General features: G+C 28.6%; 2 protein-coding genes across 2 annotated transcripts in view; one reads left to right on the forward strand and one right to left on the reverse strand.

The window, feature by feature from the left end:
- LOC105364598 (uncharacterized) overlaps positions 1-11,389 on the forward strand; it is a 27,419-nt gene extending 16,030 nt beyond the window's left edge. Inside the window, exons 5-19 of the mRNA XM_011502578.1 lie at positions 953-1,141; positions 1,255-1,944; positions 2,038-2,439; positions 2,676-2,968; positions 3,241-3,629; positions 3,786-4,517; positions 4,600-4,849; positions 4,979-5,120; positions 5,205-5,696; positions 5,856-6,348; positions 6,419-6,785; positions 6,863-7,158; positions 7,397-8,722; positions 8,974-9,518; positions 11,315-11,389. Coding sequence (XP_011500880.1) covers positions 953-1,141; positions 1,255-1,944; positions 2,038-2,439; positions 2,676-2,968; positions 3,241-3,629; positions 3,786-4,517; positions 4,600-4,849; positions 4,979-5,120; positions 5,205-5,696; positions 5,856-6,348; positions 6,419-6,785; positions 6,863-7,158; positions 7,397-8,722; positions 8,974-9,518; positions 11,315-11,377 — 6,669 coding nt within the window. The 3' untranslated portion in view covers positions 11,378-11,389. The remainder of the gene's footprint in view (positions 1-952; positions 1,142-1,254; positions 1,945-2,037; positions 2,440-2,675; positions 2,969-3,240; positions 3,630-3,785; positions 4,518-4,599; positions 4,850-4,978; positions 5,121-5,204; positions 5,697-5,855; positions 6,349-6,418; positions 6,786-6,862; positions 7,159-7,396; positions 8,723-8,973; positions 9,519-11,314) is intronic.
- A 958-nt stretch (positions 11,390-12,347) lies between these two features.
- LOC105364471 (WD repeat-containing protein 61) lies at positions 12,348-14,408 on the reverse strand. The gene is made up of 8 exons (XM_011502397.1): positions 14,372-14,408; positions 14,156-14,265; positions 13,917-14,086; positions 13,474-13,712; positions 13,020-13,113; positions 12,853-12,946; positions 12,596-12,767; positions 12,348-12,524 (listed from the first exon to the last, which is right to left on the reverse strand). Exons 1-8 carry the CDS (start codon positions 14,372-14,374, stop codon positions 12,432-12,434), a joined length of 975 nt encoding a protein of 324 aa, XP_011500699.1. The 5' UTR covers positions 14,375-14,408; the 3' UTR covers positions 12,348-12,431.
- Positions 14,409-15,013: the final 605 nt, after the last annotated feature.

Here is a 15,013-nt window from a genome sequence, read left to right on the forward strand (position 1 = left end):
TCTCTTCTCTTCTGTCCTCTCCTATAATTCCCCTCTCTTTCCAATAATAACATCCTAGTGTCTGAGGTACGAGTGTGGGATTTGTGCTTTAGCGGCTGTTGTTACTGTATAACATAAAGAAAAAAAAGAAAGACTTGTGCTGTGTTTTGTCCGTCTAGTTTGCCACATTTTGCTTTTAGGCAGGGATCCGTTTCGATTCCTTGTGATTAATATTTTTTAAATTTACAGTACTAGTGCATATCTAGTATTTACCTTAATGTTTAGTGATGTGTTTATGCGAATGTTTATTGTGTTACGTACATGTTGATTGCCGAGTCGGTCTTTACTTTTAGGTTATAAGGGTGTTTAGGGCCTTTAGATCAGTTTCCTTTTTTTCCAGGGGTATGACTATATTAACATCTTACTATGTAGTTAACTTTGTGAACATCATCGATTTAAATTTTTAATTTAGTTGTTATTCATTAGGATCTTTTGTTTGACATTTTTATAGCTGACATTGCCATTTGTTTTCTTAATTGGTAATTCTTTCTCCACTTCTTTTTTACTTCGTTTTCCTAATAAATAATGATATAATGTTTTCATCTTTTACAATTTTTTTTTAATATTAAGTAATAAAAATAGTTATCTCATTCATATTTGTTGTCAAATAAAGAAATATTTATAATAATTTAACATTTCAAGAAATTTTAAACTTTTAATTTTTAACTTTTAAAATTTTAATTGTGAGGAAGTAAAAATATGAGAATTGGAATCTTCTTATTATACTTTCATAAATATTCAAAGAAAAATCATGAAAATTTTGATTCGTTTAAAATATATAAGTTTAGTATCGGCATTAATATTATTATTATTATTATTACAATATTAAGTATAAAGTTTATTTTATATTTGCAGTTTATAATTTGTTTGTGTAAATACAACGTAGTATTTTTGAAAATTTTACTTGTTATAGCAGTATGCCAAAAGTAAACAAAATTACAAACTTGATGAAAATGGTATTAACGACGATGGCCATCAAAGTTTGCTACAATTTCAAAAACCACCTACAACTCATGAAACTTGGCCAGTAACGTCAAATCTATGGGGTTTAAGTCAATCTGCAGGGTTATCTGCTCAGCAGATTGGATCAGAAACACGAAACGTAAGTTAGATATGTGATATCAATAATAGTTTATACTCTTATGCTATGCTTCTTCATTTCAATAATGAAAATTTTAAATTCTTGTAACTTATTGTTTTTTGTTAATGTTACAGGATTTAGCTAGTGTAATGAGTTTTTCATCTGGTACTGGAATGAATCCATCATCGGGTATGCAAGGACAACGACGATTAGGAGCTAAAATGGATGTAGTTTATAGCCTTTTAAGTATGTTAGGGAGTACCAAAGGTCGGGAAGATATGAGTGTTACACTGCTTTCAATGAGTAATTCAGTAGAAAGTTGCCTTGTAATGAGGCAGTCAGGTTGCTTGCCACTACTTATTCAATTAATTCATGCGCCAGGACAGGATCCTGAGACTCGAGAACGTGCTTCTCGAGCTTTAAATAATATTGTACATGCAAGAAACGATGAAAAATCTAGTAGACGTGAAGTTCGAGTGCTTCGACTGCTAGAGCAAATACGAGATTATTGTCAGACAATTAGGATTTCTTTGGAAAACAGTCAAACTTTAAATGATTTGGAAAGGCATCCAAGTGCAACCATTGCAGCATTGATGAAGCTGTCATTTGATGAAAGTCATCGATATGCCATGTGTCAACTTGGTGGCTTACATGCTGTTGCTGAACTCATCGAGATGGATCATACTGCACATGGAGGCAAATCTGAAGATCAAAATTGTATTACTTTAAGGCGATATGCTGGCATGGCTTTAACAAATCTAACATTTGGAGATGGAAATAATAAAGCTCTTTTATGTTCCTTTCATGAATTTATGAAATCATTGGTAATTAATTGTTTTATCGTTGCTAACTGTTCTAACAAAGATAGTTTGAAACGCGATTAACTTTTGTATAATAAATTTAATATTTTTTTCCAGGTTTTGCAACTAGAAAGTTCAAGTGATGACTTAAGGCAAGTGACGGCAAGTGTTCTTCGTAATCTGTCTTGGAGAGCAGACAGCAATAGTAAACAAACATTGCGTGAAGTCGGTGCTGTTATTGGCTTAATGAAAGCTGCGATGGAAGGACGTAAAGAATCGACTCTCAAATCCATTCTTTCTGCTCTGTGGAATCTATCAGCTCACTGCAGTACAAATAAAATGGATATTTGCGCCGTTGAAGGTGCTTTAGCATTTTTGGTTGACATGCTGAGTTACAACGCTCCGTCAAAAACATTGACGATCGTTGAAAACGCTGGTGGAATATTAAGAAACGTTTCCAGTCATATTGCTGTTAGAGATGATTATCGATCCGTAGTACGAGAACGCGGTTGCCTTCAGGTAAAACAATTTAATAATCAATGATTTATTTATTACTTTTTTAAAATATTAATCTGTAATATTAAAATTACAAAGAACTTTCGCTATTACACTATTTATTGCGATTAATGAACAATGATTTTTAACATTTATTGTGGTTGAAATAATATTTGTTCTCATTGTTGTTATTTTTCATAAATATTTATTTCTTTTTGTAGAAAATTTGTAATAAATTATTTTTCTTTATTCTTACTAAGGTACTACTTAGACAATTAAGATCGCCAAGTTTAACAGTAGTGAGCAATGCCTGTGGTGCACTTTGGAATCTTTCTGCTCGATGTCCGGATGATCAACGACTTCTTTGGGATCTTGGAGCCGTTCCTATGTTACGAAGTCTTGTTCATTCTAAACACAAAATGATATCAATGGGTTCTAGCGCGGCATTAAAGAATCTTCTGAGTGCTCGACCTAATGGAAATAGTTTAGTTCATATGGATTCAACTGCAAGGGGACTAGGTCTTCCTACTTTACCCAGTTTAATGGCTCGGAGGTAATATCATTCTATATTTCAACTTTACTACATCTTTTAGTTCTAATTATGAAAATAATATTTCAATTGCTGAATGTAAAATTCAAAAAAATTTAATCAATCAAATTGTTAATATATTTTAAAATTTAATTTATTAAATGTATAATAGATACCAAAAAAATTTTCACTTTATTATCTAAAAAATATTAATTTTATTTACTATATTATAATTGTTAAGTTATAAAAATATTGAAATTAATTATATATTATATCGTTAAATTTTATTATTATAGACAAAAGGCTCTTGAACAAGAAATTGATCAAACTTTGGCAGAAACTTGTGACAACATTGAACCAAGTACTTCACCTATAAATAAAGAAGATAAATTTTCTTTTAAAATTGATCAAAATTTCCTTGAAACGTCTAGCAGAACAGTTCATACTCCCGTTGTGAATCAAGCTGGATCCTCTGGACTGAAATTCACTGGTTTTACACGCAGTGAAAGTAGAGAATCTATGCGCTCAGTTACTAGTACACATTCTGACACAGTTTTTGAAAAGGCTAATCGTCAAGCACGAAATGGAATGACACTATCACAGTTACAAATCCAACAGCAATCAGCATCTGTACATTCAGCAGTTAATTTTGACAGTACTGTTACTACAAATGGACATTCAAAAGGTATTATTATTATTATTATTATTATTATTATTATTATTATTATTATTATTAAAAACTGCAGTATTTTTCATTTGCGTAAAAACTGGAAATTTTTAAATTGTCTAAATTATTTTTGTATAAGAATTAAATAATTATTGTTATGATATGATGTTTCAGGTCTAACAGAAAAGAAGTATACTTTACGTTACATGAATGCAATTCCAGAGCGTTTAAAACCTGGAGAACCATTACCAGATTTGCGTGGTTTAAGGTACGATACTACAACAGTGTCATGGGCTACGACATCCAATCAAGATACTAATTCTTCGAAAGGACTGTCGCATCCAACCATCGAAGACAATTTATTATCAAATTCCTATGATTCTACACATTCAAAAATCATAAAACCGGAGACAAATATTTGTAATATAACTGGAGAAAAACTTAAGAACGTATTGCCATTTAATGGCGTAACAAATTATAATCTTCCAGTAAAGAATATCGAAAAGGTTATATCTCCTATAACCGATCCCTATAATGATTATATCGAGACAAATTTAGACCAACCTACAGATTACAGTATCAAATATGCAGAACATACTTCGGATGATGATAAACAAAGTTCAGCATATTTCACAGGTACTGAACAAGATACTGTCAAAACCTATTGTACCGAAGGAACACCATATCAGGGTTCGTTAAATTCCTCCAGGGCTTCTTCTGCTTCGGATCTGCATGAAGAAAGTAGATTGCGAGCTCATTTTAGAAAAATTTCTGAATTTGGTCAGAAAGGTTCATATAATAGCTCTAAACAGCTTACTATTAATGCAATTGCAGAACAACATTTTAAATCACAAAATTATATTAGAGATAATTCGAGAGCGGACTCACTTCGATCAACAAATTCGGGTAGAAATTCATTTATTACATTCAATGCCAAATAATATTACAATTACATATTATTATTAAACGTTTTTCTTCTTTTTAATAGAGAGTACTTTAACTTTAGAAACTGGTAGATCACTGGAAAGTGATAGTGCTATTTTTGAAGATCAGAAATTAGATGAGAGCTCTGGACTGCCTAGTCTTACTTCATTAATTGGAGACGAACCTAAAATAGTAGCCAACAGTGAGAAAGCAAAAATCAATAATATAAGATATAATATGGAAGGGCAAAATTTTCCTACATCATTGGAAACTAATAGTTTTGAAAATGAACATAATTATTTGCATAATCAGAGGTAAATACACATTAAACATTATTCTTAAAAGAAATGCTCAAAATAATCATATTAATTGGTACTATTTATAAGTAATTTATTATTAAGTAAATTTTGGAAATGTGATAAGATACTTTTTTTTTAATTCAGTTTACACTTTGGGCACACATTCAGACGAAATAGTTACGATGAAGATTTACATTCTGAAAATAATCTTGTAAGGTATAAAACAAATACAAGCCTGAATGACATTGAAACTCAAGATGTTAATGACATGTTAGCCGGAAATCAAGTATATTTATATAAATTATCAATTCTTTTATATAAAATTGTTCATACGTGTGTTTTATAAAAGAAATTTTAATTTGTTTTATAGCCTACTCCTTTAACGTCATTAGAGTCGATGGATCAACAATTACTGGAAGATGATAGAGATATTAGTGAAATAACTTACACTAATGATTATTATACTATCCAAGAAACGTATGTTCTTGATAAAAGTTCTCAAATAATAGACCAAAATTCGTTGGCAAACGATGACTGTAGCTCATCTCAACAATGCTCTTCAACTCTTAGTTATATGTCGGTTAATAGTAAAGTCGAGAGAGATGAAATTGATTTAGGAGGAAATCAAATTGAACACACTGTTACTTCATCGAATTCCGAGAAAAAGGAGTCTTTTGATTCAGTTGAAAAGTCAGAGCAAGTACTTTTAGAATTATGTATTAAATCAGGAATAGCAAATCCTGAAACGCTCTTATTAATTGGACCAGATGCTGCGTCGAAATATCAGATTGATAATGACACGATCGATACATCTAAACAAATTATCACCACAAATAATAGTGATAAATCTATTTCACAAATGGTAAGAATGTTTTAACAGTGAAACAGTGTTTTAACTATTTTAATAGTGAAAACCAATAAATAGCTTATGCCATTATTAATAATATAAAAAGATTTTTTTTATACGTATATATATTTATTTATACTAATAATATATCGATAAATTATGTTTTTAAATTAGGGAGAAATTACGGGTAAAAAGGAAGATGAATATCGAAGGCAGCGGGATCCAGATGCAATGATAGCTTCGCTCGATCGACTTACTGCTACATTGGTTCAGCAAAGTGAAGCAATGCGTGAACGAGATTCATGCACGATGAAGGGAAGTTTGCTTAGTGATACATGGAATGAGGACTCACCAAACGAACTCTCCTTTCCTAGTATTAGTACCAGTATTCCGCTAGTTTCCTCTTTTAAAAGTGACATTCAAGATGATCATATCGTGGGTAGCGAACTCACGGAAGAGGATTGTAGTATTACAACTACCATGACGGAATCCAAGATCATCGAGAGAGAGGCTATAAAACTTGCAGAAGCTGTTAGCGCTGAAGCAAATCAAATTAGTTTAGCCTCCATAGATCTCGATGCAATTAATCCTCCATCTACGATGGGAAGTCTTATTTCTCTTACTGCGAGTATTAGTGGAATAACGGATAGCATTGATAATTCAGCAGGTATGATAAATATTCTTTATGAAATAATTAATATTTTTAAAAATATAAAAATAAGTAATTATATTTATAGAAAAAGGTCATCAGTCCACTTCTCTTCCACCAATGCAATTTACATCAAGTAAGAAAAAATCTTTACCTATTGGAGTTGTTGCTCGACGTGCCTTGAATCATGGTCAGAATCGCACAGGTAGCCTGGAAAATCTTTTAAGTGAATTTAATGGTTGTAATAATTCTCAAATAGAGAATGTTAAGCCCCCATCAATAATGGATGAATTATTGGATGTAGGCGATATGGAAAACAGTATGTTAAGCGTAGCAAGTATCACTTCTGAAATTGCAGATTGCAAAGATAGTGATTCTAATGGCTTAGCTAGTAGTGATCCAGTATTTGATCTTATAAAGCCACTCACTAACGTTTTATCCACTACCTGTATGAGGTAGATATTAAGAGTTATTTGTAATTTTATAATGATTTTAAAAAGATAAAATATTTGTGGATTTTATTTTAAAATAGATATGCCGATACAATGCATGGGAGTGCCACTAATAGCCTAAGCGAATGTTTAGAGAACATTAATCCTCCTTCTTTATTTAATGAAGTTAGTCAAATGGATGAGTCGTCAATGGAAGGCAAAACTCTTTGTATTGATACAGAAATTGACAACGAAGAAGCGACGCATTATGTCTTCGACGAACGAATCGAAGAAATAGCTAATGATACAAATGAAACAGAAACTCTTATTTTAAACGACTGTTGCAGCGATTCTGGTGAATTAACATCGAAAATATATTTGCACAATAATCATACAGGTCATACAATTTATATTACTTAAAAAATCAATATTTATTTATAATTGTCATGGTGTTATAAATCATAATATATACTACGTTAATATTTATTAGAGCACCTGAAATTAATTTTAATAATAGTAGGATGATTTTTTTTTCTACTAATTTGAAAATGAATCATAAGTTACATTTATAATGATAAAATAAAATGTATTAAGTATTAATTAGTATAAAAGAATAGTATTTTTTTTAATTTTAGATAACTTAACACCAAAACAAAAACGGCAATGTATTAAGGAAAGATATAAAACGTATATTATTGAAGCAGAACGGGTTAAGAAAGAGCAAGCAAATGGAAATTGTTTGAAAAATTTTGCTGGTAAATGTTCACCTTTCTCAAAACTGACACCAAAACAACGTCGACAAGAAGATAGAGCTAGATTTCAAACTCAAATCCTTGGCAGTCCTGTTTTCGATAAAACTGGACATAGTGATGTCTCAGAAAGTGAATGTGTAAAATTATCCAATACAGAAAAGTCTGGCATTCAATCAATTGCCAAAACTGGTATTCCTATGCTAAAAAAATTTACCAGTGGCAAGAAGACTACTTCTAAGGTAAATCCAAACATTGATCAGGGCAGCAAAGAAAAATACCATAAAAGACTTTCAAACGATGAAGGGACTTCGAGGTTCTATTCTGACGAAGTTATAAAAGCTACAACTTCTTCGGGTGAAGCGAAAAATTCAGAAAAAACGAAAGTTGAAACATTTTCAAATCACGAACAGAAAATTAAAATTGAAGAAGCATTTGCAAATTATGAATATCCGAATTTGGGAATAGAACACACTGTGGAAATGAAACTAGCGAATGGAGTTTCCGAAACATTTTACGATATGAACGGTAAGATTATGAATGAAGATTTTATTGCAGAAAATATAGAAGATTTAGATGAGCTTAAACTAGATGGTGAGAAGGACTTATCCGATAAAGAAGAAAGACAAATCTGCAAAGGTCCACGAATCGTAAAACCAGGAACAATTTCGAGGGATCTAAGCGTGGAATCAAATGGCACGGAGCAATCGGAATTTGACACTCCAAAAGCCATTCGTGGGCGAAGAAAGGCACTGTATTCGATGCCCAATACAAGGAAGTCTACTCCACAGTCTTCTCCGTTAAAGCAGGCACCGTTCGTAGGTGGACCAACAATCAGTCGTAGCAATACTTCACCAATGGTACGCCCGACAAGAGCTACCACGCTCCGACAAAATAATAGCTTTCAAAAATCGAAAAGTTCTCCAAAAATGTCATTAAATGCTGTTGGAGTGGCAGATAAATCTGTTTCAACGAGTACCAATGCCATCAAACGGAGCCCAATTTCGCAAAAGGGCTCGAAAGCAATTAAACGGTTTAGTACGCCAGGTAATTACAACGATACGAGTACGAAAGCGGAAAAATTGGAAATGCCGATAAAACCTTTGGAAAGACAAGGCACTTTTGTCAAAGACGAGCCGGAAATGGAAAATGTTCCTATGGTTTTACCAATGTCATCGTTTAAGCCAAATTTAAAAAAGGCAACAAATTCAAGTGAGCTTAATTTATTTAGATTTATTCAGTTAATTTATTTCAATTGATCATGAAAAGAACTATTTTAATATGACATTTTTTAATAAAGAATTGTATTGTGCAAAGTTTTGTAAAAGTTATGAAAGTCTCATCGTAAATTCAATAATTTTTATAATAATTTTAATAGAAATATTTATTAAATTTCATAAATTTTACCAATTAGTTGTTTTCAATTGTCATTATATATCGTAATAAAAATATCTTATTTTTAGCTGCAAAACTATCACCAAAAACTTCTCCAGTTCACGGAAAATCGAAGATTTCTCTTCGAACTCCTCAAAAGCCAAAATCATCAAAGCTTACAAAAACAACAAGCGCCGAGAAAATTTCTACGTGTATGAACATCCCCAAGCGATCTTCGACAAATTTATGTAGTCCAGTAGTAAAGTCTTCATCGAATTATCAAATTGGCTCTGTCAATGAAAGCGGAATACCTCGAAAAATTTTATTGGGACAGCGCTCTAACAGCAATTCAAGCATTGTTTCCAATGCCTCAACTCAAGGAACTCGTAAAATGGTGAAGGAAGCTACCAGTAAGATTGCCAGCTTGTGGAAAAAAGTCGAGGAAAATAGAAATAAGCAACGCTGTGTAAAAACCGACACAAGGCAATGGATTAGTCAAAACCGCAGATCGGACGATATTGATTCTCCTAGCAATAGGCAGCAAGCTTGTAGGTTATGTAGAAGTTCCACTTTTGAGGATGTTACCAAAGATTCGGAAAATTCGAATAAAGACTTCATCTCAGCTTCGGGAAAGGTGACTACTGTGTAAGATTGACATACTTCTGGTTAGGGAATTTAATTTAAAGCAGTTTAAAACTATTTATAAATCACATTACTTGGCTTATCTTATCAATTATAAATTGTTAAAATTATAGGTATTACAATTTTATAAAACGAAAAAATTACAATTCCATTTACAAGTCTTATATTTTTTTCAATTATAAGTAATTAAAAATACTAACTTTAACAAATGGTAGTAATACATAAGATATTGATTATGAATATTATCTCCTGGTTTTCTTTTGTTTGATTTTTTTTTTTTCGTTTTAAGTTACCAATTCAATTATTAGTTACACTACAATTAATCATAAATTCTGAACTTTATATTCATTTTTATGCATTAAGATAATGTTATTAGATATATGAATCTGTAGATAATATACATTATTCATACAGAATTGTAATTTTATTTATTTTAATAAGAAATAATTATAAAAATTGTTCATTCTTTTAAATTGCTTTTTAAATTAAATTTGTTAACAAAGAATTAAATGTACATCAAGTAGTGTCAAAAAATGTGATTGATTTCCTTAAAATATTTGGCTTGAATTAACTAAAGATAATAAACTCAAGTCAAATATTGTATTTGAATTATAATATTTAATGATTATTCTTTACTAATTTAATAAATTATTTTATAATAAATAATCAATTGGATAAATTATAGAATTATTTTGAAATCTTTTAAATATGTTATAAAATTTTATTTTATAAAAAAATTTAAAAGTTATTCTTAGCTATTCGAGAGATTAAAATTTTTCTTTTTCATTTGTAAAAAAAAATCATTTGGTTATTATAATTTATTTCTAGTGAAAAATTTTTTAATAGATTATTTTTAAATTATATATCACTAAATAATTCCTGTTTTTAACAAATTTTTATTTTTTATTTGATAAACCATTTAAAATAAAATTAATTTTATTTTAATGCTTTCTTTCTTTTAATCGACAATTTTAAACAAATTTTTGAGTAATTTGAAAAGTAAAATAAACATTTGTTAAAGATTTTAAAGTAATACAAATAAATTAAATAGTTTATCTATTGATTTCTTTTATTCAATTTATAGTGCGATTCATTGAATCAAATAATTTAATAACCATAGAGCCAAACCAAAAATCTTAATAATATTATAACATACTTGATGCATCGTTAAATCTTGTATATAAATGATGCATTAAGTGAATTTCTTAAAGCGAGTCAGTTATCTAAATCTTAAGTTGATACGACATCGATTATTTATTAATTCTGTATATAAAGAATATGGAAAATGTGTAGAAAAAAATTTAGCATTTAATGTTTAAGCAATTGCATATTAAATTTGCAATACACTATTGTACATCCAAAAAATCGACTATGAAAAAAACGTAAGTTTTAGTAAATTTAAATGATCAAAATAATTCATTTCGTTTCCATTTTCTTTACTTTTATATCGAAACATTTCATTAAGTATAGCTGGATAAGATTAGCGAGTCTAGTATCCAATTCTTAATTTCTCAAGACTGATAGTATGACACATGGCATAATAAAAAAAGTTAGATTATCAGCTAAAAACTTATTTTGTTTCTTAAATATAAATTTTCCATGATAATAGATATTGAATAGGTATGTGACTTAATTGAGGTCCAAATAACAATGTACCTAGATCGGACTAAGTATTAGAAAATATTGATATAGTAAACGAAACCTTTTGTTTCTAGTCCATTTTATTTAAACTTACTAAGAAACATCACGATTTCAATTAAAAATGGATGTATTATTGTTTTGTTACAGTTACACTCACCGTTACATACATTCACTTGTCAAAAACAAATATATTATTTTGAGAAGTTATAATTTCTTCGGTAAAATATGATTGGGAAATAGAATTATTTTATAAATGTTTATATAATAATAAACTTAAATGAATACTGTTTATTTTATATTGTAAATCATTTATTAAAGAAATTGCGTAACTTTTTTAAAAATAGTGATTTAAAATAATCTAAGCAAGAATATTTTAAATTTGATACTTGACAAGAAATAATATGAATTTTGTTTCTGTGAGGTAATTTTCAGTAGATATGATACCTTTTACAGATCATTTATCTTTGACTAGTAAATATTCTGGTCAAGTCAAGACACTTTATTTATTGATCAAATTGCGCAAATCACAGGTTTTTCTTAACTGAAACATTATATATTTATTTATTTATTTGTTTTCGCATATTTTGTAGATTATTAAAAAATTTGATATAAATCTGTGATGCCATGGTTATGTGTATGTATATATTGTATGGTTCAATTACTCAGTAATATCAGCTTTCCTTCTATTTGAATATTTCGTATTTATAATATGAATTTTTTTAAAGAAGGAAATAGTTTGTAATATTGAGTACCGAAAAATTAATTATTTTTTTTTTTGTTTATTAGTTATTTTTATAGAGTTGTGTTAAAGAAAATACAAGTTTATAATAAAGAAAAAAAGTTTTATTTGAACTTAGTATCTTCTTTAACATACTTTTAAACCCTGCATCCAGTTCAAATTAACTGAAGTTAATTTTTCCAACTTGGAATACATTCAGGGTTTTTAGTTTATTTTATTTACTATTTTATGCTTTGTTTTAAAGCAATTTTGGTCTGTATACCAGACAGATATACTGTATAATTACTTATCAATAATATTTCTCTTTCTCTAATCTGTCTAGTATGTAAGTATAATATTTTGTCAGTATGCCTTGAGTTTGATCGATATTTTCGTGATTTGTATATTATTATCGATCAAAATATAATAAAATTTATAGCTAATTACGATTGTTTATTTTTTATCCTAAATGAAACACTTTTGTTATGAAAGAACCTTTTTAATGTTGTTAATATTATAAAATGTACAATATATACAAATGAAGTATTATTCAGGATGTTCGTATAAATTAATGGCTTTATCTTCAGCGACAGATACAAGTAAATTATTTTTTGAGGGATGATATTTTACACCCCATACCTGAAAATGGATTATTAAACTTAATATTATTCATTTTTATTTAATTAATCAAGCTTTAATTTTAAAGTTACCTGATCAGTATGGTCATGAAAAGTATGTAAACATTGTCGCTGAGCCAATTCCCAAATTTTAACGGTATGGTCAGAACTACTAGAAGCAAATTTTTTACCATCAGAAGCAAATGTTACTCCAAGTACACAAGAAGCGTGTCCGGACATAGTTCCAGCTACATTTGCATCTTTTCTGTTAAAATTTACATTTTACTTTACAATAATTATTTTAAATATGAAAATAAGTAATTTTGGCTTTTAATAACTTTGCTTCTTACATATCATATAATTTCATATGACTATCATCACTAGCAGTTAAGAGTAGTTGAGAGTCGGGAGAGAAACATAAAGATCGAATTTGCATAGCATGCCCTGTAAAACAAAATAATTTTGTATAAACTTGTTACAGAGTATATGTATTTATTAAAGAATTTTAAATTCTTACCTTCCAGAGTTTGTAACACTTTTCCATAAGCAACATCAAAAATATTTATGATACCATCTATTGCGCCACTTGCTATATATTTACCATCTGGACTCTATAAGTAATAATGCAATTATTAGATAATATATTGCAGAAAAATAATCACTACACTGTAGTAATTTAAATAATTGTATTTCCAATAAAAAGTAGTCCATTGTTTGTAAACAAAAATTTTTTTTATTGTTATTAAGTCAAGATAATAATAATGAATTAAAAAAAATTATGCTAATTAAATCAATATATTATGAATGCTTGAATTTTTACTTTAAATTGCTCTCAATATATATATATATATATATATTATACCTGCATTTATGAAGTTAATTAATAATTATAAAAACTAATTAATATCAATAAGTTTTCTGAATTTTTAAATAAAATTTATTATATAAATTAGACATATTTTATTTCTTACATAAGCTACACTAAAAGTAAATTTCCCTCCTCTTGTATCTAAAATTTGTTCTTGTTTTCCATTTTCCGCACTGTATAAATTTATTTTTCCTGCATGACTCCCAGAAACAATATATTTATCATCCGGAGAAAAACAAACTGTCCAAATGTCAACTGGTCCAACTTCTATACTGTACATTTTTTCACCTGACTCTAAGTCCCATACTCTTAAACTTGAATCTAAGGAACTAGATGCACACTCTAAAAATATAATATTTATTGTATATTTAAATATTAATTTACAATTATATTTTAATATTGCTAAATGTAACATACAAACAAATTTATAAAATTTTGTAATTAAACATAATTTTAGCAATATATAAATATTAATTTATTTAGCAATGATAAAATATTCATTTTCATGGCCTTATATATTTAGATAAAAATTCAAATTATTCTTACTTGTTCCATCAGAATTGGTTGCTACAGAAACAACTCCTAGCGAATGTCCAGTAAGTTTATGTTTAAGTTTTAAGCTCCCATCCTTATTTTCCCAAACTTTTACTGTATCATCTACTGAACCAGTTATAATGTATTCACTTGTAATATCATCGTTTGATCGTATGGAGTCACTACATATGTATTATATTTAATAAAATAAAACAATTCAGATATTAAAATGATTATAACAATGAATTTACCGGGAATCTTCATTGTCTATTTGCGTGTCCTTCTTTTTCTTTGGACATCCCCAAGCACATGTCCAAATACTGTCTTCGTGAGCATTTTCAGTTTTATGTATTAAAGAATACTAAATGAGAAAATTATTAATATATTTATAACTAATACTTGAATATCTATTATTTAAATGTTAAATATTTTATATTCAAAATAAGTATACTATAAAAGTGATTTACCATTACTTAATTCTGCTTTTTATATTATATCAACGAAATCAATATGAAAGTTATTTTCTAAATTAGTTACTAAAATTTTTATGTTTTTGATATTATTATCTTCTAATGCCGTAAAGACAAAATCTTTGTGTACATTAACCTCAATTATGGGGTGTAAGGTATCTTGTTGAGAATACAAATTTTGTCCTATAGGGAGCGCTGAAGGCTAATCCTATCTTAACGTGGAGTAACTTTAAATTTTAATGTGCATCGATGTTTTAGTAGTCGTGAAATTAAATAAAATGTTACTTAATTGCATCTCTTTTGCTGTGGAATTTGAAACATCCCAAAACTTCGTGGACTATTACCGATCATAAAGATTAATTAAGTTAAGAAATTTTCGTAATTCATATTCATACTTTCATAATTGATTTTCAACTTTTTGGACGACTTTCGGATGACCATAGAATAATTGTAGATAATGTCTGATTAGTGTCTTAAATTACCATTAAAATGAATTTTTCTCTATTATTAAGTACATTCTATAATTAATGATTATGAATTATTATACATTATACGTCACATGTTTATTATCAATTAATTTTTATAATTAAACATACAATTAACATCTTCAAATTTATAACTTTAACAATCAATTAATTT

This window comes from Ceratosolen solmsi, unplaced genomic scaffold (genome assembly GCF_000503995.2).
Source record: "Ceratosolen solmsi marchali unplaced genomic scaffold, CerSol_1.0 scaffold39, whole genome shotgun sequence".
NCBI classification, from domain to species: Eukaryota; Metazoa; Arthropoda; class Insecta; order Hymenoptera; family Agaonidae; genus Ceratosolen; species Ceratosolen solmsi.